We start from the raw sequence: 27,992 nt of genomic DNA on the forward strand, positions 1-27,992 counted from the left end.
TTCCTCTGCACGAGAAAGGCAATGGCAGGGAGTTGTCAGATGAGTATCTTCCGAGACTTATGGCAGCATTAATTAATTCTTAGAGGAATGCTTTCAGGAGTTACACAAAAGACAAGTTATTATTGATGAAGCCAAGTACATCATCCTACAATGTGAAACACTCATTCTGCTCAGACGTGTCTTTGTAAGACCTGTACATTAGTCAGTGGATGTAATCCATGTGTTCAGAGGCTTTTACTAGCTCATGTTAGAAACAGAAATTTGTATTGCTTTTTATTCCCAGCACTGCTGCAATATCTACAGTGTGGAGACAAAGTGCCATTCTGTTTACTTTTACGCTTCACCAAAGTTTTTGATTAGCAGTCTGTATTTGTGTAAACGCATGTAGACCAAGCAGCACAGTTACCCCAAAGGCATAACAACCAGCAGGGTACAGAAAAGGTTACTGAGGCCCTCGTGTGCTCTGCACAATTCTTGTTGTGCTATAACTGAAAGGGGGAGTGGAGCCCAGGCACAGTTCTGTTTGTAGATAGTAGTTAATGTGTATGGGGAGAAACATTTTTGCTTATGAAAAAAAATTATTTGATTTTAAAGTTGGCATGCCACTGTATGCATCAGACCCTCACCACTTGGAAGAGTAAGTATGAACTTTTTAGGAGGATTACAGAGTCTCCTATTCAACAAGTGAAAAGGATGAGCTCTTTTGAAAGTGTAAACCACACAGTTTCATTATGTATAAAATAAAAAGTATAGGACCTCTAAGAGTGTAACAGAAAATGAAACTTGGAATCAAGCTTACGTCATGTTACATATTTGGGTAATTCTCAGAGAACCATAAGACAGCAGAAACAGCTGTTAAGAATTGCTCATTATACTTGCTGTTAGCCAGAGAAAAACAAATCCCGAAGGCTCTTGATCTATTTTGTTAGTTACCCTAAATAATACATTAATTGTTGTACAGACATGTACGGGCCAATATTTAGCCCCCAAATCGATAATTGGCTAGGACCAATTTACTATTTTCAGTGCGAAATGGAGTCAGACTAGGTGAGAGGGCAGAAGGGAGCAGCCTGTGCGTCCGAGGCAGGAAGGTCATTGGAAATTGTTGAACCATGATCAAAGGAGTTCGGTATTTTTGTGTGTGCCGCGTGCAACACGTGAGCCTTCCTGCAACTGCAGGGAGCAGTCAGAACTGTTTTACAGTGTTGTCTGTGGGTTTATTTTAAAGCAACAACATTTTCTGAGTTAAATGGAGGAAGGACTATGTTGTGGTTATGACTAGGTCACAGCATGCTCAGTTCAGTTTCCTCTTCCTGAAGTCAAGCAAGTAATTTAATTTCTTGAAAACCAGAAAGAATCATGTTTCCTTTGGCAAAACATGAGATAGACAGTCCTACTAGCTGATCATTAGATTCATACCTCCACGTTCTTATTCAAGGCTACTGCCACTAAGATCTGCAAAGGTCTCTCAGCCTGCTGAGCCAGCTCCTTCACAGCGCACAAACTCCCAGCTGCTGCCCTCCGTCATGGCTCTTCTATTTACGTAGCCCGGGCACCTGGACCGGTGGGCTTGTAGGCTACATCTGAGCCATGAGTGTCCTGTGGCCTTTTAAGAAAGCCGAGGTCTCTGTTCCAGTCGGTCTGTAAAATGAAAGTATCAACAAGCAGTCCCCACAGACATCAAGTGATCCACCATCTGTGTAAGAGGAAACCTGCTGCTTAAGTCTTTGCAAGATGGATGAGTTACAGCATAGAGCTTTTTAGCTCGGGGTTTTAAATGACCTTTCTAATTTCTGAGGAGAAGGTGGAAGTGCAGCCTGAACTTCAGCCTCCTTTGGACTTCCATCAAAGGTCCTTTCTGTGATGAACCCAGTCCAAATTACCTGAAAAGGTTAACATCCGAGATCAAGAACAGGGCTCCAAAGTCAAAAGGAAGGTTTCATTTGTTTGATGTTCTCTGGCAGCCTTCTGCCTAGCGAGTGGAGATAAGAGGAACAAAAATCTGTGCTTACCTAGAGTGATTTTCCATGTCACCTCCCCGTGGCAAGTGCCTAGCTTGCCTTGCCAAGAGCCAATGCTCATAGCTCACATAACAGCCATCTACAAGCACAGCGACGCTGACCGCAGGTTTTCAATCATTCTTTATCCTAAACTAACCTCATTATTTCTCCTTATCTGCAGGTGTCTAATCTTCACTGTACGGAGGCCCAAAGTCCTCTGAGCATTACTGCTGTGCTGCTGCGCAACGGCAGGCAGGAGGGGAGGAGAACAACCTGCCCCAGCTCTCGCCAGACTCACTGTCAACGCTCCTGCCAAGGCCGACGTGTGTTTCAGTCAAGGAAGCAACCGTGGTTGTTCTCAACGTAACAGTCTGCACCACCAATTAAATAAAAGTAAAATTTATTTGGCATAGGACAGAAAAATAAAGAGAACAAAACCACATACAAAATAAATGTTGAGCAAAAAAATATTCACAGAACTAGATTAATATTTTATAAAAAGCTCAAACTTTAAGCATCTGATAAAAACATGTTACATTCTGCTCAGCCTATGTTTTAAGTTATGTTTCCCTCTCTTTCATAGTCTTGTGTTGCTTTGGAAGCCCAAATTTAGAGGTCTTCCTTTGCATGCATTACTTTACACTGAAGAACCTTTATCACAAACAAACTGTATTTCAAAATGGCAACATACTGAAGGGTTACTCCCTTTTTTAAGACATGCGGTTTCCACTTTTTTCTTTTAGTCTGCCTACCTACCTGCCATGTACTCACTCACTGAGAACATGATACATGTGCCCTGCTTCTGCTGAGTAACTCCAACACTCCCCTTTTTGCCAATGCTCCATGTTTACATTTTAACTGAATGGTCCAGACACTTCCACCTTATAGGCTGCAAGATCCCTGTTTTCTCCCAATGTACATGAAGAACCATTCCACGAACTAGCTACACTTAATGTGTTACCAGATATCTTAGGTAAGAGATTCTCCATATTTTCTGGTGAATACCATTTGAAAGATTAAAGTTCATACAATATATATTATACAGAGTCAATGTACCGCCATAACAGGTTATTTGCACCTGACTGTGAGACAACAATGTTCACACTATTGTGATGTGGTATTACATACATGCACATTTTATATTGTAATTTGTACTCTAGTATTGATAGCAACATTCAGCCACTTGGTTTTTATTTCCTTGAGCAATCTTCTCCTTTCCAGCATCCTGTGGCTGAGGGGCCCTATCTAGGTCTCCTGACATTTGACATTCTGCTGGAAATAATCCCAGTATGATCATTCAACTCTATTCTTTGCTTCCAAGGCAAAAAGTACCCTTTCTGTTTCCATACTTCTGCACAGAAAACTGTTGTGTTACAATATATGTGAAGCACGACAGCAGTTTAGTTCCCTCATCCTCTGCTCCAGCAAAGACCTACTTCTACAAGTGACATGTAAACAGTTGTTGTTGCAAGGAGAAACTACTGTCCAGTTTTTTTAAGTGACAATTTAAGGAACTTCTTTAATAGTTCAGTCTTGCAGAAAAAAAATAAAGTCGTTCTTATGATTCTTTTAGTGTTGGGAAATGCTGGCTTCTAAACAAGAACTTTGCGACCTTATTGAAGTAGTTCATTTACAGAAATACATGCTTCCTGAATCACAAGCTGAGTTTCCTTTAACAACTCTGAACATTAATCACTGTGACCTCTACTCCCAATGGCTGGTGCAGAAAGTCATAACAGACATAACATGTGCTTTTCTTCCAAAAATATTGAGCAGAAATTATTGTCACATGGTACAAAAGTTATTCCCACTTTATTTACTGACTTGAGTTAAACAAAAATGAACATCTGTGGCCATTGTCACACAATGCGAGTCTTAGTGATGACATAAAAAGGTAGTTTGAGGTCTGAAGGTTTACAATACAATGCCATTGAAACAAACCCAGTAAATCTTCTGTGCAAGCAGTGAATCAAACTTAGTCCTCTAATAACCTCTGCAACCACACTGAACTCAGCCAGGCTGTATGGACAGCAGCGTGAGACACTGGTTTTGGGAAAGGGTTAAATTTCCAGAGCGATACCAACAACTGATTGTGAGGCCAACCAGTGCCTGCTTACACCTCACCTAAAGACTGATCCAATAGTCTCTCCATACATTGAGCTCAATCTGAAGTTAGCAGACTGAGCACATTGCAACAGCAGGACTTGGCTCGAACGCTGTATAATGCTACTGTCGGCACTATTTACATTCGGACTTGGAAGAGCAACACCTATTCATTTTTCTAGTGAGACAGAAAAGTTGACTAAAAAAGTCATAAGGCACCATTGATTCAATCTGTTTTGTATTCTTCTTTTTAACACTACATAGTGAAATAAATACTTTAATACTGATCTTACTGTAAATAGCTACTGATATATGAAGCAATATATTGAATGATAAAATGCTGCATTGTTCTGGAATATATCTGGGGACTTTTATAGCAAAAGATATAAATAGTAAGTTGTTGTTAGGTGAAAAAAATACCTCTTTCTGCATTGTTAAGCTATTTTACATATATGCCAAACATCCATTCTGAAGAGGTTTCTATAGTACAAAGAAGTGCTAAAACCCAAGCAGCTCAGGTTTCTTGGCTTGTTGACTGAGGGCCTTTTACACAGCACATTTTAAAGTGAGACTGAAGCTGGTTTGCCAAGTCTTTGGTAGTGGTCCAGAATTTCGAGTCAGAAAACCTTGCTCGAAACATCAAATATAGGGTATTTTGAATGATGCAGGGAGTTGGCAGAACAATGTGCAGCATTTTCATTGACTTACTCAAAGTAAAACAGTCATGCTGGAAGCAGGTAAGTTACAAAAAAGGTATAGTTTCTGAAGGTTTGGGGTTTTTTTTTGGCTGCATAGCTATTTGGATATTAATAAGGATTTGGCAGGTCAAGGTACTGAAAATATTGTATTCTTAAATTCAAAATGTTGTTCCTTAGAAAGTTATTAAGTGCTTCAGTTTAAAAACATGAATACAATAATTTATCCTTTAAGTTACTATCCTAAAAATCTTATTTGGACTCCTATTCACATAATAATATCCCAAAGAGACAGGCACTTTAAGTGACATCCATAAAATACATATACAAATTCAGTATTGCGCTAGGTCTGATCCCAAGGTGCACCTGTCACATGGAGGTCCCACTAATATCTGTTTAAGAAACCCTTACAGCCACGATCCTGCAATTAGATGTAGATACATCCCTGCGCCTGCGCATTTAATTGCAGGTTCAAGACCATAAATAGTAACTTAATATAGGTCATTAGATATAAAAATGTAAAAAACAGGTACGTAATCAAATGCTATCACAGCTAACAAGATTTTGTAAACAAACACTGAAAAGGCCAAATTAAATCTGATCTGGCCAAATCCAGCTCTGTCTCATCCCCTTCACTGTGGCTGTCCAGGCTGTCGGGCAGAAAGGGGATCTGCCCCTCCCTGCCGACTGACAGAGCAAAAAGCCCTATGCACAAACACTTCAGTGGGGTCCAGACTCTCTTCGGCTAAATTCCATAGATTTTCAAGGACTGACTTCATTCTAGCCGCAGAGTGTACTTAGGATCATGTCTCCCGTGCTAGAGAAACATTTTCTTAACCTACATGACTAGTTTTTGTTTTGGTTTGGTGTTTGGTGGGGGTTTTTTTTGAGCATGGCTGCTGATACAGGCTTGATATAGGGATCCCAAGGAGTATGTTGAAGAAACAGAAACTGTTGAAGAGACAGGAGAAATTTTTCAGAGCTAACCTTCAGATGCCCAATTAACAAAGAGCTATCATTCAGCAATATTTCAAATCCAGAATTATAATCTTCCTCTAATTTCCAAAGACATTTTATATGCATTTAGATCCATTTGTAAAATGCACTCATACAATGAACTCTTTTCTCATATACAAAATTCAAAAGCCATTAAACATATTAACCAATCGTCACAAGGTTAGAATAGTTTACTCTCTCTTCTATTAATGTAAGCCTTGCAGCTCTCTGCAGAGATTCCTTTCAACAAAGTTTGAAAGGACAGGCTTCATGGTAAACTCAGAAGGGCAAATCTTCCCATTTCTCTTGAACCAGTGCAGACAGCAAATTTTGGAGCTGATGCTCCCACTTGAACGCACAAACCCCAGACCTCCCTCACTACTTCAAAGGGCCTTCACTTACGCACATTTTTTACCTCAGCTGCTCTACCGTAACGCAGGTCAAATACGGTCTCTGAGACTTGTGACCTAAGCCCTGCAAAGATTTTTAAGTCAAAACCCATGATTTAATTGTACCAAAGAAACACCTGGAAAGCAGTCTGTGGAGCACTGGTGTTAGTGATGCTTTACGGAAGGAGCCTGCAACTACAATAATTGCTGCATTTCACCAAGACTACTTTCTGAGGACTCTTCACATGTAGTCTCAGGTAGACGGCATTACAATAATCCAGGACACAGATGACTGTGGGTTGGTCCACATCAGAGTAGGAAAGAATTAGGTGACTAAAAGCGTAACACTATTAAAAAACAAGGAAAGAGGGATAAAAAAGAAGGTGTTTTTAGGCTGCTGAATTCTTCACTTGTGCTTTTCTTTGAAAGACTCTCTGCAGATAAAAGGAAGGCCAGACACAATCCATCCTCGGGGTGGGATGTGCTATCTATTGTTTAAAATAGGATTTGCTTGGCTAAGCTGAAGTGAAAAGGTTTAGGATGAACTCTTGGTCACCATGTAGTAGGTCTGTGGCTTGCAGAAGCAGATGGGCCAAGTTAGGCATGCAAAGAAGGATCCAGGGGACTCTTGGCTACATGGTTTTCTCCAGCAACTGTTTTTTAAACAGAAAATAGATTGTACTTTATCATTCAAATAATACAGCCACTGTACCCAAAGTGAATGAAACAGCTTTGTTCCAGCTCTCATTAAATTCAAAGCCACACCTCCCATGGAGCTCTCAAGAAGACAGGGCTGGACACAGTAAGCATGATGCACGTATGTTATGCATGGTCCACAAAATGCCTTTCATGACAGCCTGCAGTATAAGCAAATAAAATTTATAGCTTTGAGCAACTATAGTTCATAAGCTGCATCTATTACTTCTGTAATAGAGACTGAAGTTTGTTCCAGCTGACAAGCCAAAAGTGGAAACAAAGCAAAACAGACAACTTTCCAATGATGTGGACAGGAGAGCTGACTCGAAGGAAACTGGAAAACAGACATCGCCCAAGGATGGGCCAGAACCCATTTCACCTTGGTATAGGCGGAAGCGGTGGGGCACCTCTTTCTTTTCGGCCAGAGCCACCTAAAAGAGAAAGAAAGTTTTTTGTGTCACTTCTCCTGGTTTCTTTGAAAGTGGGAGTTTACATCTAAGCCATTAATTCAGTAACTGGTGTAGACCTACTCATTTTTTTGCCTAGCCATTTTACTAAAAAAAATCTTTGTAGAGTTTCTGGTTAGTTTATTAAACAACATCAGAACTTCAAACAGTGTAAAAAAAAGATTTTAACTAATGCTATTCCCAAATGTCTGGAAAGCATATGCATTTTAGTCCTTTGTCCCCTTTTCAAAACACATTGATGGCTCTTGTTAGCCTTACTATTTTATGTGAACACATACCTTCTCAGTGCTACTTGCAACACATGCAAATTTCAATGAAAGTGGCAAGCTCTAAATACAGTAACATTTCAAAGCTCTTCACATTTTTCCCAATATGAGGATTTTCATTGCAAACTCATGAAAGGAAACATAAAAAATGCATATATTACTTTGCCTTTCTTCATGGAGTAATACGAATGGGATGAAAGCTAACAGGGCAAAGTGAAAGATCAGAGAACAGGAATTTCTGCTCCAAACCAAAACCTCATCATTTGGAAACAGGAGAGAGAGAGAAACATCTGAGTGTACAGATGATTACAGTATAACTATGAGCCACCGATGTCACTGGTTGTGAAAGAAGTAAATTGATCCTTGGGTGTATCAGGCTGAATACCACTAATGAAGATAGGAAACATTTATACTGCTGTAGAAGACACGGTTGAGGCCTGAACTGGAACAGCACGTAACACTGATTGGAAAAGACAAAATCAAACTGAAGTGTATCCAGAAGCAACCCTGATGATCAGAGAACATAGCTTGGAAGAGCATAGTACATCCGGATTTAATCAGCCCAGCAAAACGAAAGCCGAGAGGAGGGTACAACTGTTGTCTTAAAAAATATTAGGGGTTTAACACACCAAGGAGGAAGGGTAACTGAACTCAAGGATGTTAGCACAAGAATGAGTTGTGCATGAATTTAGATGGGAAATGAGGAGGAAGTCCTAGCAGATTTTGTGGTTCTGGCTGCCTGTAGCAGAAGGGTTGACTATATAATGGCAGAGGTGGTCTCTTACAATACATGCTCCAACTTAAAACCCAAATGATTACTCCCTCAAATACAAGTTTAAGAGGGCTTGTGCCTGCAAACCTGCATTCAGCTTTTCCTGTGTGGTGGTGAAGGGTGACCGGGCTGTTAGTCTGAGAAGTTTTGAAACCTCAGCACCCAGTCTCTTCCCCATCCACATTGTTTTTAGGATGATACGCTGAAATTCCAACAGCAGAGGTGGAACAAACTTACCTCTACTTTCATTTCTTGCTAGTTTACTGGGATAACTCCTGTTCACAGGTACATATGGCTCTGGAGGTGGCAAATCAGATATCGGATGAAAAGAAAATCTGCTTTCCCATTCATCTGAAAAAAATCCCATGCAATTTACTTGTTAGTTTTGTGACACAGCTTCAGGAAAGTAAATTGACATTAACATCACGTTTAATACATGTTTTATATTGCAAAACGCTTACATAGCTGAGTATTGAACCAGCATCCTATTGGGAAGTCAGGGAAGAAGATGCTTTAGGTTAGTTTGAGAATGAAAATCCTTATTAACTTTAGCTGATCACTTAGCCAATTTAACGAAAAATCACAGATCAGGAAAACAGCCGTAATTCCACAAAGTAAGTGCTATGTTCCCTTCCATGTATAATAGAACTGCTTTTTTAACATACACATGCATACACACATATATGTGTTACCGGAAATGCATAGTGTCTCCTACTTCAGAACAGTATTTTGTTCCTGGATATAGAATTTTCTGATATTCATACTTCACTGATATACAGAGCTCAAAAGCATCATTAAAAGCACACTGACCTACAAGCAGTGTTTTTTCTTTCTTAATTTTTATATGGGAAAAAGAAAATTTGGGGCCATTATGATAAAATGTATGATGACAGAGAAACCCGTATGTAACTAGTGTCAAAAATGGAAAAATACATCAGTTGAAACTATATCTCTTGAGAGTACAGGGGCCCTATTGATGTACCTACTGAGTCTACAGGATTGCAAAGAATAAAGCAAGCTGATCCGTTCCTTCATTGAAGTAATAAGAAATGTTTACGGAGCTCTGTTCTGCACTGGAATTTGGAGGCCCAAGGAAGAAAGTGTGGACTATCTTAAACTTTGTCATTTCTTCACTTGGTTGCTTAAGGACTTTGCAACCATAACTTTCTTGCAATATTCTTATATTTTATTGCATAATGTAATGAACAGCTGAGTAACTTTTGCCCAGCAGTTGTACATGTGGTTATTCGCTGGGATCCAGTTTTTCTATGTTTACTCCCAATGGTTGCAATTAGAAACCCGTGTGTAAAGGTGCAGGTTCTGAACCCTGCAAATGACTTGTGTAGGAAAAAATGCATCTGTGACCCACCTGCCTTATCTGATGTGTAAAGATACTTCAAAAGCATGAGTTACAGTTTTATTTTCTGCTTGTTTTTAATAACCTTATAAATGTCAGAAATACCAATTTTGGCCTCCCATAATTAGCTGAAAGATTTATCTGTCCTTTGCAAATAGAAAACAACTGAAAAGAAAAGCACGATGAATCTTTAAAACACAGCAATCTTACACCTCACCTTTTCAATAAACACTAGCAAAAAGAGAGATACTTGACATTTTCAGCAGTGTTCTGACAATCTCTTCCCTCATCTGTTTTTCAGCTTTCAGCTTCTGAGTGATCATCTAACTTGTTCTGGCTTCCAAAGAGTCTTAGCGTAGCTATGGTTTGAATTCATACTAGAGTCAGAACGATCCCCTTAGGCCTTTTTTCTGTATTGTAGCAAAGCAAAGCACGGTAAATACCTTTCTTTTTTTCAGGCTATTTTTCAAAGGGTTATTCTGCAGACTGTATGGACGACTTTGCAGTTCTGCTCTACGTATGGCATATTTACTCTGTTCTTACTTGGCAGGGTTAGTTGAGACCCAAATGACACCTCTGTTGGTCGGAAATCAAAGGTCTGCACTAGAAACAAAGCCTCTATCCCAAACCTTTTTTGACGTATTAAGGCCAAAAGCCGCTACACGGTCTCTGTCAAAGGCAAACAACTAAGAGGATGGCTTACCATCACCTGGATCCTGGAAGCCGTTTCTGACAGCTGATGAAGGTGGTGGTGGTGGCGGCGGTGCTGCCGAGCCCGGCCGGTCAGGGGGAAGCGGTGGTCGTGGTCCACCTCTCTGGTTGTCCAGCCCTGCCCGGGAGGGCAGCTGGGGAGCAGCGGGCAAAGCCCGTGAAGTGCTTCCATTCCTGCTTATGGGAGGAGGTGGAGGGAGCGGACCTGGAGCAAGACAAGAGGCAAGCACACAAACACCGTTTGCACCAGGGGTTATTCTGCCGGTGGTAAGCCGCTGCCTGTGTCCCACAGCCTCCTGCTAACAAACTGGAGAGGGTGGGCTGGCTTGGGACCCTCAGCCCTGAGGGGGAATTGCCCTCAGCACCCACTTTCCTGCTCTCCAGGGCTCTCTAGGGAGTTGGTGCTGATTTGAAGAGTAGAGATTGGAGGAGCAGCGTATATCTAAGCATAAATACACCTCAGGGCCCATATTCCTACTTCCCTCAGCTACAGAGGCCTCTGTGGAGTGCTGGTCCCTGAAGCCATTTTTAAACCACTCTAAATTATGTCGGCCACAACGAGCAGAAGTTACAGCTGGAATTCAGGGTACTGTGGAGGTCCAAGACCGTAGCCCACTTCCTTTCCATGTACCATTGCAAGGCAAGAGGACACGTGGCAGAAGAGCTCTGCTACCCTCAGAGGCTCTTTGTCCATCGAAGTGGTCCCCTCTGGGTGTCACAGCCAGGGTCTGTGGTGGTGCACAGGGGAATTCAGCCCAGGACCAGCAGCGTTAAGCAGCATGGCATCAGCTCGCTCATTTATAAACATGTGCGCTGCATGCCAGGTTTTTCGGTAGCTGCTCCCGCTAAACTGGAAACAGACCTCACACATAGACTGGCATTCCTAGCGTCCATGTATCTGAGTAACTGGCGCGGTGACATGACAGGTCAAATATGAAGGCACAGCCCATGTAACACCGGACCAGGATTGCCCTGAGGGAAGGGGAAGGGCGCTTCTCTGAGAGGAGCCAGTCAATAAAGGCAAGCAAGCTGCTGCTGCCAAGGAGAGAGGTACCCATGGTTAGGACATGAGGAGATGAAGCAGAGGGTGTGGAGGGCTATGCCTGTTCAAAGGTCTCACTACCTCTGTTTGGCACAGTTGGGCAACTGACAATTATGTTCATTTTTATGAAATGCTTCCTTGTCCTGATGAAATCTAGCTACAGACATGCATTTAGAAAAAGGGAGCAGCAGATATTGTGTCTCCAGCAACAAGCACTGAAACATGCTTCAAGAAAAATGCTGTGCTTTGTGGGTGTCCTTCCCCCCCCCTTTTTTTTTCCCCTTCTTTTTTTTATAAATTACTAAAGTTTGCCTTCAGGGAATGGTTTCTAAGAATGAGAAGCATTTAGCAACTTTCAGAATAGTTTTGCTTGCTCTCTCTCTAAACCTACCTAAACCCCATCATCTGTACTGAACCGCTGCAGAACAGGAGTATTTACATTTATAATTTATTGCTACCATTCCTTCTACTTATTAAGCCCGCAGAAAGGTAGTGCAGGTTTGCTCAAGCCATCTGCCTCAGAAAAGAGCCAACCAGGAAAGCACTGGTGGAAGCAGAGGCCATCACGGAAGAAGCTCTTGGAAGTGTCTCAATAACTGCAGACGCTCTCTGCAGCTTTGATCCACGCTCCCAGTCAAACGTGAAAAGATTTCTCTGATTTATTTACTGCAGGCTGCGCTGGCATTGTGCCATCCTTTGGGCTGGCAACCAGCTTCACAAAGCACTGTTCCGGGGCCAGTATTTTCTGTGGCTGCACAGCTGCTGCAGGTGCTGTGCTATAGGGGATCCAGGCTGGTTCAAGGAGCTGGAAAGCAACACGGATGCCTGTCACCTGCGGGAGCTCCCATGACATTCATCTCTATAGTCTAGGACTGGGCGGGTTTGAGATGATTCCAGATTTTTGTTCCAAAGGATGAAATGAAAGGCAACTCTATGGAGCTTCCCACCGTCGCCTTCTGTGCATCACTCCTCCCTTCCCGATGTTACAGGGCCTGGCTGTTTGCGCCTAAATTCTCTCCCCTCCAAAGGGAAAACCTTCAGGTATTAAGAGAGCTAAGTTATGATGTGCAATTCTTAAAAGTTATGAACAACAGTTGTCGCAGAGGACAAAGTATATTATGAAATAACTCAAAGGAGACAATTCTATTTTCAGCCTTATTTGAAATCTGCATATGGTAAGTAACAACAGTTAGTCACGCTGTAACAACTGCCATTATATTTAACAACTGTTGGCTAGGTCTTTTATTAAAATAATTTGTATTTGGCTGGAAGCGTTCGTGTCTCCCAACACGTAGAAGGTGGGGCTCTGCAAACCTCCATTCATCAGAACGCCACCATTAACTCACGCCAGTTGACGCAGGCAGGCAAACGTTGTCACCTACCAGAAGCTAGATAAAACAGCTTTTTTGCGCCGAAGAACAGAACGGGGGACACACACCACCCCCCCCACCCCGCCTGCAGCCCTTTTTAATTACAGTAATTACGAGGAAAGCCGCCGAGACCTGCGAAGGCAGACGTGAGCAGGCTGGCGACGCGCAGTGACTTTCCTTAAGCCACCACCCCCCTCTCCGGCCGCAGAACCCCCCGTGCCCGACAGCACCGTCGGTCGCCCACGCAGAGCGGGGGCCGTGCGTGGCGGCGGCGGCCGGCGGGGAGAGGCGCTGCCCCCGCCCCGGGCTCCTCCGGCGCCCCGCTCCGCTCCTGCCCACAGCCCGACGCCCCGGCCGGAGCTCCCCGACGCCGCTCCTTCTGGGTCTGTCAGGGCAGGAGATCGGGGGCTACGCTCCGAGGGGCACGGCCAGCGCCACCCTGGGGCAAACCGGCCATTCCCCCCCCTTCCCTAAAGCGCCGTCGGTTCGCCCCACCGCGCCCAGCTGTTCAACCCCCGCCAAGCTCCGGTCCTCCGCCCACCCCCTCCGCCCCCGGCTCCCTACCTGATCGGCTGGGGGGGTCTCTGACGGGCGGCGGGGGCCTCTCGCTGGGCGGGGGGGGCAGGGGTCCGGAGCGGCCCCCCCCGCCGCCGCCGGCGGGGGCCGAGGAGGACCCCAGCGAGATGTTCCTCTGGGGCAGCCGCGGCATCTCGTCGCTGCCGCCGGGGACGGGCGGGACGGGGGGCGGCCCCGGCCGGCTGGGGGGCGGCGGGGGCGCCGGGGCGCCGAGGCCGGGCCGGGGGGCGGAGGGCACGGGCGGCTTGCTGTTCTGCGGCGGCGGCGGGGGCAGAGCCGCCTCCCGGGCGGCCGGCGGCCGGTGCCCGGCGGGGGGCGGCGGCGGCGGCGGCTTGTCCTCCGCCGGCCGGCCCGGGGTGGGCGGCAGCGGCGGCCGGCCGGAGAAGGGGGCCGCCGCGCTGGGGCCGGGCTGCCGGAGGGGCCCGGCCGGCCCCGCGCTGCGGCCGCCCGGGAACGGCGGGGGCGAGGGCCCCAGGCTGGGCTGCCGGCTCACGCCCGGCACCGGCGGCGACCCCCTGTTGTGCAGGCTGGAGGCGACGGGCCGGGGGGTGCTGGGCACCGGCGGCGGCGCGGCCTCGGGCTTGGAGCCGACGTCGGGCCTCGGCGGCGGCATGCGGCTCCTCTGCGGCTCGGGAGCGGAGGTCCGCGGCCCCGAGGGCGGCCCCGGGAAGCGCGGCGGGCCGGTCGGCGGAGAGAAGGGCTTGGCGGCTGCGGAGCGGCCTCCGGGCGGCAGGGCGGGCGGGCGGCCTCCCCCGGCATCTGCGGACAGGGGAGAGGGCATCAGCATCGCTCGGGCAGCGGCTTCGCCCGACGGCGTCCTGGGGGGCCGCGAACACCGAGGGGCAGGGGCTCGGCCTCGGCCTCGGCAAGCGGCCCGCAAGCCTTCGGGGCTGGGCGCCCAGGAACAGTTACAGCAGCAGCTTTGGTAGCGTCGGGGAACCGCTCGGGAGCAGCGGGTTACCTCCCGATAGCGCTTATGAGGGACGACTCCCGAGGGAGCACCGTGGCCGCAGGGTAACGCAACGGATGCGGCCGCCACACAGCCAGCAGTAAGGTGGGGAGGGAAGAAATGGTGCACCGAGAACAAGTGCTTGATGCCATCAACCGGCAAGCAAAGGAATCTTAGCTTTTAAATGATACAACAGTCTGGCAAAAGGCTCTTTTCAGCCCTTTCTAGTAGCTGTTATCTAAGGATGTACTTGTGCTCGTCAGGAAGAAGGCAGCCAGCCTTGCAGTTGAAGAAGTACTGTTCTGTGATGCCAGGAACTTTTGTATTAATACAAGTTCCCAAAATAAGATTGTGATGCAATAGAAAATAATACCAGCTCCGAGAGACTGTTTCGTACATGTGCTGAAAAATTACGTTAGTCTATAAAATACATAAGATTCATAACACCCTGCAACCCCCATTGCCCAGTCCCCCTTCAACAAGCGTGAAATCCTATGTCCTTAACCTTACAAAACTCACTGGCCCCAGATCGCCTTTGTTTCAAGGGGCACGAGGCTTTGGGCAGCTGTTTTGAAAAAGAATGCAGTGCAAGCCCCCAGACAAGCCTCCAGCTGCAGCCTGCGTACCAGCCAGCTGGGATGCCTCATGCGCTCCCAAAGTGGTAAATCATGCTGTTGTGGAGCTGACGCAGATGTACTTTCCATTTGGAAAGTAGATCCTTTTTCCGGGTGCACAAAGGAGAATTAACCTGGAATCTTCTTAAGCTCCCCTCTGTCCTGCACACCCACAGCTAAGGCAGGACCTAGTCTGCCTGACTGTACTTTGCAGGTAGCAATTCAACTTTGCTGAGATCTTTAGTTTTCATCAATAACTAGTAGGATGGGTGGAAAGAGGAGTCTCACTTCTCCCTTGTAAAAGCTAGTATTAAAACAAGTTTCAAGCTGAAAATTACATTTCCTAAGAGCCTATTATATTTGAAGACTTCTTCAATCCCAGCAGGTAATTTATAGCAGTGCTATGAAGGTTTTAAGCCATGTCATTTCCTTTTTCACAATGGAACTGCAAGGTGTTTCTTACCGGCATCTCGACTCGCAGCAGATCTGAGCTTTGGCATTCCTGCTTGAAAAAGGCCTCCAAGGCCAGGTGGTCCTCCACCACCGAAGCTGCCACCACCGGCACCACCAAAACCCCCGCCGCCGCTGCCACCGCCGCCTCCTCCAAAGCCACCACCGCCACCTCCACCAGGTCCTTTGGGTTCTGTTGGGAAAAAAATCCCCCACATTAGGCAGAGAACCGAGAGTGAGCCTGCAAAGTCATCTCTTTCATTAGAGCAACGCTTGTAGCTGGGGAAAAATGGACAAGCTTTCAAAATACACAAGTCCTTGTTCAGGTTGGATCATTACAGCTACCATCACCACCACTATTGCACCATGGAAGAGGTGGTGCAATAAACATAGCCACTGTATTTTATTAAGCCATCACTTTTCTTTAGCCTGCTCTGGACTAGAAAGCTGAGAAACAGTCACTATGGAGAATTTGGAACTGAGCATGGATGGGACCTCTGAAAATATCATGTCTTTGTTAGCGTCTTTGTAGCTGCTTCCCATTTCTTCATACCTTTGCTCTCTCATCCTTCCCCTCCACTTCTCCATAAGCAAACCGAGAGGGCAATCTCAGGAAATGAGGAAGGAAGGACGAAGACAGAGGTCTCCTTCCTCCTGGAGGTGTCTCTGGTGATCACTTCTGGGAAGGCACAGAACTCTGTCACTATTGATGATGTTGCAACATATCTACTTATTTAAAGCCTAGTGTGGAAAAAGATTTCATTTCTGATTACTTTCCTGTAGGTCCAGGAATGCAGTGACAGGATCATTAGCTGCTAATTTTTCCAATAGACAGGAATAATTTTATCAGCCCTCCGTTCCTCTCCCATTTCTCTCTAACGTAAATATTTCTGCTGTGACAACACTGAGATGCTGGAAGTAAAATGAAAGTGTTTTCACAGCTACAAATACAGGGAAGAGCCCTGTTCATAGCATCACTGCAAAACGAGCAGGCCCACAGGTTGGCATATCTGTGGACATCAGCTCTCAGATGATGGGCTACATGGCTGAGGATCAATTACTTAATTTCTTGGCATCCTCACTTCTACAACTTCGGGTGGGTAAAAATTTTACTGACTTCAAAGTAATCGAAACCTGTGGATGCATCAGATTCTACTTCTAATAATTCCACCCAGAAAAAAGGAGGAAGAATGTGTTCATGGGGGAATGTTTCACATCATCCTTCTCTTTTCTTAAGCATGTTAGCTCAGTTCAGTTCTGACTCACATAGGGTGTCATCCTCTGGAGAAATGCTGCTACTATGGTTTAGTCTTTCATCACGATTTGTTAATTCATGTAAACAATAGGCCGCATCATTTTAATCTTACTTTTACCCCTCCTTTAATCCCCTTAATGCTTTTCTCCAGCTTATTACAATAGCTAGAACATGTAACTTTGCTTTCAGAGATAATACTCAAGTGTTTAAAGTATCTGGCTGACTGCAGGACTGTATCTTGTTTTTTTAATTATTCTTTACTGGTCACACTCCTTTGGGCATTTCCTTCTTTCCTCATCATCTTCCTATCACAGTCCAGCCTTTAATTGCATGGCCAGACCTCGACTGAGTTGTGTCACATTTGCTAATCAGTCTGTAGAAGTGTCTTCTCTCCCTAGGCCACAAAAGGCTGTTCCTCTGACGCAGCAGGCCCTTGCTCGTCGCTCTTCTCCTGTTTCTATTCTGTCTTCCCAGTGCTTTTGCTACATGGGCTTTTCCAGCCTCCTCTCAACACTTGCTGAGATGTACAGTGCACAGCTGGATGGAGACCTTGTCTCCATTCAAGTAAGTGAAGCAGGTGCCTTGTGCCAGAGCACCGCCAGGCAGGCTGAGCAACAAGGCTCAGCCAAAAAGCTCACACCCCTGAGTCACTCCAGAAGTGGCAAAACTGCGTGCAGCCGTGACACACAAGTGGGGCTGTGGCTCCTGGTTCTGGTTTTGCTTTAAGTGGTACTGGGGCCATTAACAAGCCAATGGTGTCATGCCAGGGGTGCCTTTATTTTTATACTGTTTATGCGAAAGCAGAGTCTGAAATTCCACTTTATTCTCTGTGCTGTCCTCAGTCCTGACAGGGTCTTGTTTGCCCGATCTGCTGCAGCTCCTCAGCAGAGCTCCTAGTTGGGTTTGCATAGTTTTCTGATTTAAGCAAACGAGAAAATAAACTGCTTTATGAAAGTCAGCAAACAAATTAACACTCACATGTCATAAGTAATACTTGATTTCTCAGCTGACTTAATCCATGATGAACAGAATTTATTTTTATGCATGCCAGCTGCTGGCATTTTATTTTACTTACTTGTCTCATGGCAGTTCATCTGATGATATACAAAATAATTTTCTGCATTCAGGTATGTAGAACCATTCACACGTACAGAAACTCCAACATGCAGAATCATACTTACTGTCTAGAATCGGAGCACTTCTGTCATTAGTAACAGTCTTCTTTAGCTTTTTTCCTTTGGTAATATCAGATAATAGAGCATTTCGCCCTGCTTGTTCTGACCTGCTTAGGGATGGCTTTTCAGTATTTGCCTGCAAAATAAAATTAAAAATGAGAAGGAAAAATAAACCTCAACTTCTAGCTACAAAGCTCTGCTCAAATATGGTAGTTACTTGAGACCTCAATTTCTGTTCTAACAGCACTGGAGTGGGTAGCACACCACATCTGGTTTTGTGAATGATGTTATAGGTAGCCGGCCTTGCTACTGACTTGAGGCCCCAAACACTGCTGCTATTCTAACCCACACTACTCACTGGAAACAGAACAGTTTTATCCGAATTCACATTTTTTTTAAACTCAAGATTTAGAGTCTCTGATCTTTTAAAGCCAAGGTACATCTGTAGCAAATTGCCATTTTGGAGACTGAACAAGAACAGACTACACACATAATTTGATTACACAAAAAGGTGGACATTCTTGAAAGTTGTAGTGAAAGTTCCTAATATACAAATTCTGGATAAATCAGAAGAAAGATGGATCTTTATCTACTATTTTAGTTTTGATAGAAATACTTTAAAATGGCAATCACCACTTCAACAATATAGACCTCTTCAAATAGACCCAATAAAACCTTTAGATGCATAAGGTTTTTCTCAATGGTCCTCTTTTTCAGTTTGTTTTGGTGACACAGTTTTCAAGGAAGAACAAAAAAAACCTCCCAAACATACACATATATGTGCACGTGCGCACGCGCGCACACACACACACATATATATGGTTATTTCTTCTAGGAAATGGTTGTTCCTGAAAAGCTTTCTAACTTAGCAGATCGGTGTTATGGAAATTTCCTGAAAGGTGGTGAGAGGTGCCATGGAGGGACCAAGCACAGAGTCTGTATCTTGCTTGTGGTGGAAAATGAGGGAAAGACTCTTCAGCGGCACAGCCCGACCTATCTGTGCAACCAGCTAGGGTTTTGCTATGAAAATATCTGAGTACTTTACAATGGCATTTCAAGAAGCCTTTTTCTTTCTTGTGAGGTGAGGTGAGGATCTTTCAGTGAGGTGACTGACTGTTGGAGGGCAGACACAGCACAAACTCTATTTCGTCTTAGGCTGACTTAGGTCCAATGTAGTCTCACCCACCATGCTGTGCCAGCAGTGGATCCTGTGCTTATACCACAGGCTGGCCAAGGCAGCTATGCTGGCTATGAACTATCCTTACCAAATCTAAACAATAGGATTGATTTTTTCCAGCTCGGGTCATGTAAGTACTAGAGTAGAACAAGGGAGAAGGTGGGAGTACATGGCTGGAGAAAGGCAAGGGGAGAGCACGACTTCAATTCTCCTGACTTAGACAAGCTGTTGAGGAGCTGTGCCTCGCCACCCAGGATCCTTACACCAGATCAAACCACCAGTGTGGGAGGAAGAGGAGGAGGGAGAGTCAATGTGGCTAGTGACATCCATATGGGCACTGGAAGGGAGTGGAAGTGATAGTCCCTCTTGTAGGATCAATTATCAACCATAAACAAAATGTCAGAGAGCTTTCCCCAAATATCATGCATACCCTTGTCCACACCTCAGAGCCTCTGGACGTCCCGCTCAATATGACAAGCAGCAACAGAGGACAGTGTATATGGTACATTTACCTCCTGTAAAACTTACCAAGGCCAGAGTTGGGGGGGGAGGGGGAGCTGGAGGGGGAGGCACGGGCATGATGGAAGGCTGAGCTCCGTCTGGTCTTGCTAAGAAACCTGTATAGCAAAACACAGAAACACACAAGGCCCAGAGATTAATACATCTTAATAAATAAATTTCTACTCCGCTAAAAAACATCCTTGCAGCTAACAGGTTTATCTGCTACGTTTTCTAAGTCTAAATAGTCTGTAAAAAGCACTTCATGTTTCATTGTATGGAAACCAGCTGCATCCTTAAACAGGGGCTCCCTACACGATCCCCATTGCCATACAAACTCACAGAGATACATATCCAGTTTTGCACACATACGCAACCCATGCATTGCTATGGCAATGCACAAAAATGCAATCTTGTTCCTGTGGAAGTACTTGAGGATAATCCCATAGCTACACCATCAACCCTCACTTCAAGAAGGCATCATCTCTTTAAGATCATACTCAGAAAGAGATGCTGACCTTTTAAAGCCCTTAAATTGCTTGAAGATAGACACACACGCGCACACACACACACAGTTATGGGTAGGGTAGAACGGCAGAACTCTAGGAAAGACTCATGCTTCTTCCTTTCTCCCTGCTCGCTCCGAAGACTCCAAGCGCCATCATCACCTCTGAATGCACCTTCCTCCTCCTCAGGAGCAGCTCACACAGCCTTGCTCTGTGCACTTTCCCAGAGGAGGAAGAGCAAGCAGGCAGCCCAGCCTCTCAGCCACAGGCTGCTGCAGAGGGAAAAGCCTGGCTGCCAAAGCTCGGGCTTCCCTGCTGGAGACCAGGCTCCTGTTTTTCCCCACCCCAAGCAGAACTTCCAACCTAGGGCAATCCTAGGAGGGTCACACCTGAGATGCAGAACTTCATTACAACAAAAATATTAAACGATAAAAAAGAAAGGACAAGCATCGAGGAATTTTTTTCAAGTCACAAGGGCTTTTTGTGGCATTTTGGCACACTGCTTGCTAGAACTGTGCCTATCGGAGGCTCCAGGGGTTTTCTAACGGGGCTGTGGCATTTCAGGATGTGCTTTGCTCTTGCCCGTTCACCTGAGCCAGCTTTAGTAACAGTGATAGTGATTTGCCACCATTTATATAATGGTTGCACAAGACAGGCAAACACAATGGGAATAGGAATAAGGGTTATTCTCCAGACAACCCTAGGCTGATGGCCAAGTTCCCCAGGGCAGTTATTTACAAGAATACACAGCTCTTACTTTCTGAAGTCACTTAATTGTTTTTGATAAAACCAAGGAGAAGCGTAATAGCACAGTGTCTGCCAAATCAACTTCATGCTAGGCACACTACCCTTTACAGTTTAAATAAGCATTAGGAAAATGTTCTGAATGGAACAAAGTGACATTTGCAGTGAGGGTTTGAGGTGAGTCACCACCTACAAAGCCTGTAATGGCTCTGAGATGATCCATGATATGTGTGTGAGGAAAAAAATGCTTAGAGGTACAGATTTATCTCATCAGATGCTCATGCTTCAGAAGAATTAGAATACAGCTATAAACCCCTCCCCCCAAAAAACCAAACCAACCAACAAACCTGCTGAGCTACCTTTCTCAGAAGAAAGCTTTTCTGAAATAAGACTTTGATGGATTTTGTCTAAAGTCTTTAGGGACCAAGGGTCTTGGAAAGGAGTTGGACACATCGCCCCTCGCTCTGTCTGACTATCTAGAAAAAAACGTGGAGTTCAAAGTGGCGTGAGGCACTACCACTGTCTCTAGTGTTTGCAGGTTTTCTTCTCCTGTACTGCAGAAACTGTTTCTCTTTCCGGTTACTGTGAAAGAGCAAGCAGAGCAGAGGGGAAGCTGGCAGATGGACAGACTGACTGACAAAAAGGAAACTGTGCGAAGCCAAGCCTGTGCAGTGCTGCGCAAACACATGCGTTCGCACAGTCCTGCAAATGGACCAGTGTGCTCTCATCCGTCCTCTGGTGCGTTACTGCGCATCTGAAGGCGTCTCCCGAGAAGCACCAGCTTCACATTCAGAGGATCTGCTTGAATTCAGTTATATTCCTGTCTTCTGTATTTCTAGCTCTCAGTCGTTACATAAAACTCTGCACAAAGCCCTATCATTTCCCGATCTGTTTATCCTAAATGCAATATTTGAAATCTGAAGCCTATTAAAAGCACCAAGACTAATGCTGCTTTGTTCTTCAGCTTCCTGTTTAAAAAAATAGTCAACAGGAAAATTATTTCTTACAGCAGACCACAACCATCCGGTTTCTTAACACAGTCTTTTCACAGCTGCAGTTGTCTCTAGCATAACTGTGCCATTAGGCTATTTCACCAAGCTTTTAACTCCTTCAACTGATTAAAAAGAGAAAGAGAAATTCTGCTCTCTGCACTGCTTTGATAAGAGGCCAAAGCAGTCTGGATAATGCACCGTGAGTCTCCTCGACATTCCATGTGCCATGGGAAAGTTTCTGGAGCAGGCAGAATAAAATTTGGGTTGATATCAGACTTTTAAATGAATTCCTTAAGGCAGCTCAGACCTGAATGCAGCAAGTGAGCCAGCTGGTCTGTGAAGCGCTTTCTCTAAAAAGCAGTATTTTTACAAATGCCATAACTCGTCTACCTCCCTGTCAGTTAAGTGATTGCTTTCTGCATGCTTGTGGTGGTCTGGTCTACTTTTTTTTCCTTTTAACTGGGCTGGTTTAGATCAGCTTCTTAAGGAATTGGTGGGGACAGAGGGGAAGCAAGGTATCACTCGAAGCCTGAGTTCTCTAAGGGGAAGCCACCATGCATGAACACATCCAGCCCCTCCAAAATCCTCCCTGCACACATTATTTGCAAGGAGGTAAGGGGGAGAAAGGCTCTGGGTGCCCCCTCTTTCGCTATCCCATATTCCAGAGGGATGACATCCTCTGATTTACCTGTAGTCACCAGTGGCACACTAGCTAGTACCTCTTCTGGTACTGAAGGGCTTTCTCAACAGGACCGGAGTGGAGATTAAGTACACAGCTGCACACTGTGAACTTAGCATTTAGCTACTGCTGAACAAGCCCTGTAACCCCCAGGGCAGTTAGCAGGGGGGTCTGGAAAATGGCATTTTGGAAGCACAGGACAAGCTTCTGTAATAGGCCAAACTCAGGCAGAACTGGCTTGAAGTTTAATGCAAGCATCCCACAGAGTTGTTTACTCATGATGTTCTGGAGCACAACTTCCTTTAGGAGCCATCAGAAAAAAGATCATATGGCATGACTCAGAGACCTGTGTGCCCGCACACAGAAGTATAATGCATACACTTACAGAGCCAGTAAAACACCCTAGTTTGTAAAATTTTAGCTTAAAACGTAAGTTATGATACTACTTCACTCTTTCTTTTGTCACACTCTGACTCTGCTTCTGCTGCTGAGAAAGAGAATTTCAGAAACTCAAGCTGAAACTTTGCAGCAAGAAACAGCACCTCTGTCTTTGAAGCTCTAACTCCCTCTTGCTGCTCAGTTGTTAGATTTTGTACAATCTATTTCTTTGACTTTTTGTAAGCAAAAAAAAAAAAGGTGCTCTCTGGATTTTAAAATTTGATCACCATAAGCCTGTAGGAAGAATAATAATGTACTTGAAGAGATTCAGCGACCTGGGGGCTTGCCCACACAGCACAGGGCAGTGCTGGGGCTGACCCTTGGGATGAGCAGCACCTCTGGGGCTGCAGAACCAAAGCAGCTGAGTCAGCACAATGCTGAACTTGAATTCTGCAGCTGCTTTGTTCATCACTAATTCACAGGATCACTGTTTTGCACAGAGCATAGAGATGTTCTAAGATGTTAAGTGTAACTCTGCAATTAGAGGAAAGCTTTGGTTACTGTCCTACACTTCAGCAATCGACTCAGTTCATTATTTGCTTTTGGTCAGTGGGAAAGAGCCAGATTGAAGAAATGGACATTATGTTCAATTGCTAACAGCCGACACTATAAAATACCTAAAATAGTGACTGATCCACCCAGTAATAAATTTTACCTACCAAATCTGTTAACAACCAAGTTGCTGATAACACTCGGTGCTGCAGGGTGTTGAAAAGGAACCAATTTGAAAGGACCAAGGCTGAAGGCATATCGGTACTTTGAAAGCCAGGACACATGCCCTTGCATATTTTCTAGGCAGTAGTGTAAATTATAACAGCTTTTGAGAAGCTATATGGAAATGTTATATCTAGACGAGTATTGGTGGTGCAACAGAAAGGATTATGCTAACTAACCCACACACGTACACCGCAGCGTCGGCCCTGGAGCCCCAACCAAACACAAAGGTCTGTATTGTCAGCAAGAGAGAAGGATTTCCACAGCTGGCAGCAGCGTCGGCAGCTGCTCTCCCACTGCGAGGCAGGCGCCAGCAGCACCACGCACGCTGCCGTTTCCTCCGGAGGTCCAGCCCTGATCCGATCGGGCTGCCATCGCTGTGAGCAGGCAGCCCACCGCAGCCCTCACGCCTGCTCTGCACCGCCTCCGCCACAACCCCGGTGCCAGGGCAGCCTGCCTGCAGACCACGGGCAACCTTCTCGAGAGGGGTGTGCGCGCAGCCGGCATCTGCCGTCTTTTAAGAAAGTCACGCCAGCCGCTAGCCAACGAGATGCCCCAGAGCTGCCCGCCTCATCCCAGGTAAATCATACGATCCGAGCTGCGCAAGGAAGCTCTGACTTTTGCAAGCCACAAGGCACACCCGGCAGTCGCTATCAGAAAAGGTATTAAAACGCTACGATACGCGACGCATCACGGCAAAAATGAATTTCATTTAAAAACCAAAACAGAGGAGAGAGAAAGTATACGTTGCATTCTGCAAAGAGCCCCTTGCAAGGTGAAGTAATCAATGAAGAGCAATAAGCAAAAGTGGCACTAAACTGAATTCCGTCAAACACAAATTCTGGGCATTTCAGATCTAATTTGGTACTTCAGAAATCACTTCAGGAGCATTACAAATGCTAAAAAGAAATGTGACGTTTAACGCGGGGTGGACAGTGCGAACAACTGGACTGCAAGTGCGCTGTTTGCATCTAGTCAGCCATTTTGAGCTGCTTCGAGGTGCCCCTCTTAAACACATTGAGTCAGAGGCAGACGGCTCGCTGCGGTTAATCATTTCCTGCATGATTAATTTCCAAGCAAAAAAAGAGGAAGGAACAAACAACTGTAGAAATAAAATAGAACTGATAGAACTTCCGGGGAAAAAAACCCAAAGTTGCCCATTAAAATGCTGATTGGCCCTCTATGCAAAAGGACCTAACTTCCAAATCAGTATTGATTTGGTTCTTTCAAAATGCATTACTTCCTGCTAATGAAAGTAGGGAAAATTTTTTTAAATCTGAATTTGAGGAAATTGGGCTAGGTTACCAAGTACTTCGGTAAGGTAGCTCTCAAAACAAAAAGGACAACTAACTGTAAACACATTACAAAGTAGTTGGAAAATCATTTAAAATCAGCTTCATACAGACCACAATATTTTTTCATTTCTGTTTTTGTTATTAACAGAGTCCAGAACTATTAAACTGTTTTGATAAAAAGTGTTACCAAGATGTCATGAAATTTGTTCAAGTCCCCCTGCTCCCACTTTCCTCAGTGGACCTCAGTCATCAGTAAGTCTACATGTCCCATGTTCCACCACCGTATCCTCCAAAGGCCATAGGGGCTCTCTGCTTTCAGAGAGCTGGTGCAGGAGTGCAGCAAGGTGTGAGCGAGAGCTTTAGAGGATGCTGAAGACACTCCTCCTGTGCAACACCATGCCAGTAAATCCCATCTAAAAAAATCAGATATTTTTCTTCTTCTCTTTTTATAAAAGTTTCTAAATATGTAGAGACCTATAAATAAATATACAGATAGATGGTTTTAAGGCCCTAAAGAATTCAACAAGGGCACCAAACCAAACCCAGTACAGCATGAAGCTACCTGAATATACTGCAGAGGAATTCCCCTACAGGGTGAAGAAAGAATATTTAGGAGACTTTCTGGCCTCAGTCACTCACACACAGAGCAGTGAAAAGCCTGACAGCTGCAAAAGTAACCTGATACAAGTTTTAATTGAGACAGGGGGAGGTGGGTGGGTGGGTGGGTGGGGGTGTGTGTAGCTCTGGAGGAAGAAAGTGACACCTAAAATGTTACTCTCAGTATTTTTGGGTCCTTTAACATCAGTGACTGGTCTTTTAAGGATGGTTTCTGACTGAAACGACACTTCTTTTGGTGCAGGGATTACAAGACTTTGTGGCCTGAGAAAGGACATTACAAGGGTGTGAGAATGCAAATTGTCCTGTCCTGTCTGGAGGAAGCCATGGTAGTGAAAGGAGGCGCTAACGTTTCACCCTTAGAACCACTTGCAGAGATCTGGACAGCCAAAAGACAGACCAACAGAGGAGAAGTTACTTGGATGCATGACACCCAGGGAAATTCTGGGGAGCTGCTGCTGCCAGAGAGAGGAAGCCAGCTTTATTTGGGACTTTTCGCATTTCAGAGAAACTCTCCACAGTACCTGAAATGAGTGGTATGACTTTCCACCCAGACTGAAAAATGCCATCCCCTACGCAAAATGCCAGTGCAGAGAAAGCGGCCGGTACCAGCGATGGCAGAGAGCTCTTGCCCGGACCCCAAGTCAGACCTTCCTTTCTCTTCCCACAAATGGCCCTCGCGGGGGTGATGGACGGTAGGCTTCATTCATGGGCACATGCGTAAAGTGGATGAGGTCTGTGTGGCCCCAAAATAGGACTTAGCCCAACCTGAATGACACACATAAGCTGGCAAGAACAGGAAGATCTGCCACGGGGAACTGCGTCTTTACAAACTCGGCAGTGACCGACTTGGGGGATGCAACACCATTCTGCTACGGTCAGGGGCCAAAAAGGAGAGAAGAGGAAAGCAAGAGCCTGGAGGTCTCTGGCAGGAGTGCACTGGGCATTCCTGGGGAAGAAACACATGTCAGGCCAGTATCACAGTGAGCATTTTTTCAGCCCTACTTAGGCTGCAGAGAGATGATATATTTTTTGTTTTGTTTTGTTTTAGACATACCCTTTTCAATAAATCGCAGAGTTCTAATCTTTCACCACTTACAACAGTGCAACTGAGCTACGTGAGAGGTGCAGGTGCTAGGGGGGTAGTGAAGAAAAGTAAGATAAATAACCACAACAGCAAACAAAGCACAAGACTAGTTAGAAAAAAAAATGAGAGGATGTCATGAGGTGCTTTCACGTCTCTGTACGTGTTATCCCAGGCACCCGCGCCCTGCCAACCCTGTGGCATCTCCATCTTCCTCCACCCCTCATGCTCACCTCCCTCACCCCCGAGCACCCAGCCAAGTGCAGTGACCTTGCAGGCAGCACTGGCTGCAGCTCACACTGGGCAATTCCCCAGAGCCTTAAAACCCCCTAAACACTTTCGATCTACCTCTTACCATCACAGGAAAACTGTAACAAAGCAGGTTACTGGGGAGTGTCAGTGGCAAGTGAACTATCAGACCACTGAGCCAGCACACAACTGTGGGGTCCATGACAAGTTGCATCCAGCAACCCTCATCTGTCAAAGGCAAGCAGGAGTTATATGGCGAAAATCCAGCTGCACTGCATCCATGGAAAATTACAGCTAAGAAATAGGCCGCTGTGGTGTCAGAATGTTGTTTTAATCCAAGTATTTTAAAAAGCTTTTTTCTTTTCAGTAACATATTTTTCAAGACATGCAGAGGATCATAGGCAATAGGTAGCTTTGGAGGACTGCCCCCAGTCACCAATATAGTCACTATTTGAAAGAAGCAGCAAAGCTTTTGGTCAGTTTAAGTGTTTGGATGTTGACTTGAGAAAAGCTGATAATGTGAGAGCAAATACGCTATAGCAGAAAGTATCTCTCTGACTCACTGAAAACAGAAATTACTTCCATCCAACCCATGCTCCTATAATTTCTTTCAGCCAGTGCTTCCAGAGATGTACAGAAATAGTCCTGTTCGCTCAGACTCTGAGAACTGGCTCAGGCCACCCGCCAGAGCGACCCTGCCCTGAGGAGCGGGACCTCAGCCATGCAAATGACGCCTGGAGCAAAGCCCCTGCACCAGGCACCACGGGAGGGAGCCTCCTCGGTGTTTTAAAACAAGTACCTATGTGTCATTCCTCAGTAGGAGGTCCGGGCCAAATGCAGCAGAGAAATCTAGAGTTACTGGGCTGTATCCCAGCCCTCGGGACAGGAGGACACAACTTGAGACATCGCAACCTCCTACGGCTCCCTCCCTACTCCTGCCTCCCTGCCAAAAAATGAAAAGCCCTTCCCCCAGCCCCTCCACAAAGAAAAGCCCTACAGCAAACAGCTTCACCCTCTCTCCCAGGCAGAAGTGATGGTTAAGGACCGAGCTGTTTGTGCCTGAGCTCTTACTTCCACCGTCCAGAGCACAGCTGCCTGCAATATTCAATCACGTACCA

At 45.4% G+C, this 27,992-nt stretch overlaps 1 protein-coding gene across 6 annotated transcripts in view; it reads right to left on the bottom strand.

Annotated features, from left to right (window-relative positions):
* Nucleotides 1–2,383: 2,383 nt before the first annotated feature.
* The window catches only part of WIPF1 (WAS/WASL interacting protein family member 1), a 58,558-nt gene continuing 32,949 nt past the window's right edge, over nucleotides 2,384–27,992 (bottom strand). For all 6 annotated transcript variants that reach the window (XM_069781471.1, XM_069781467.1, XM_069781469.1 and 3 more), the window contains 7 exons: nucleotides 19,589–19,677; nucleotides 17,890–18,019; nucleotides 15,467–15,646; nucleotides 13,429–14,199; nucleotides 10,445–10,657; nucleotides 8,622–8,735; nucleotides 2,384–7,310 (listed from right to left, as the gene is read on the bottom strand). In XM_069781471.1, coding sequence (XP_069637572.1) covers nucleotides 7,255–7,310; nucleotides 8,622–8,735; nucleotides 10,445–10,657; nucleotides 13,429–14,199; nucleotides 15,467–15,646; nucleotides 17,890–18,019; nucleotides 19,589–19,639 — 1,515 coding nt within the window. In that variant the 5' untranslated portion in view covers nucleotides 19,640–19,677 and the 3' untranslated portion in view covers nucleotides 2,384–7,254. The remainder of the gene's footprint in view (nucleotides 7,311–8,621; nucleotides 8,736–10,444; nucleotides 10,658–13,428; nucleotides 14,200–15,466; nucleotides 15,647–17,889; nucleotides 18,020–19,588; nucleotides 19,678–27,992) is intronic.

The sequence above is a fragment of the Haliaeetus albicilla genome, chromosome 4 (genome assembly GCF_947461875.1).
Source record: "Haliaeetus albicilla chromosome 4, bHalAlb1.1, whole genome shotgun sequence".
NCBI lineage: Eukaryota > Metazoa > Chordata > Aves > Accipitriformes > Accipitridae > Haliaeetus > Haliaeetus albicilla.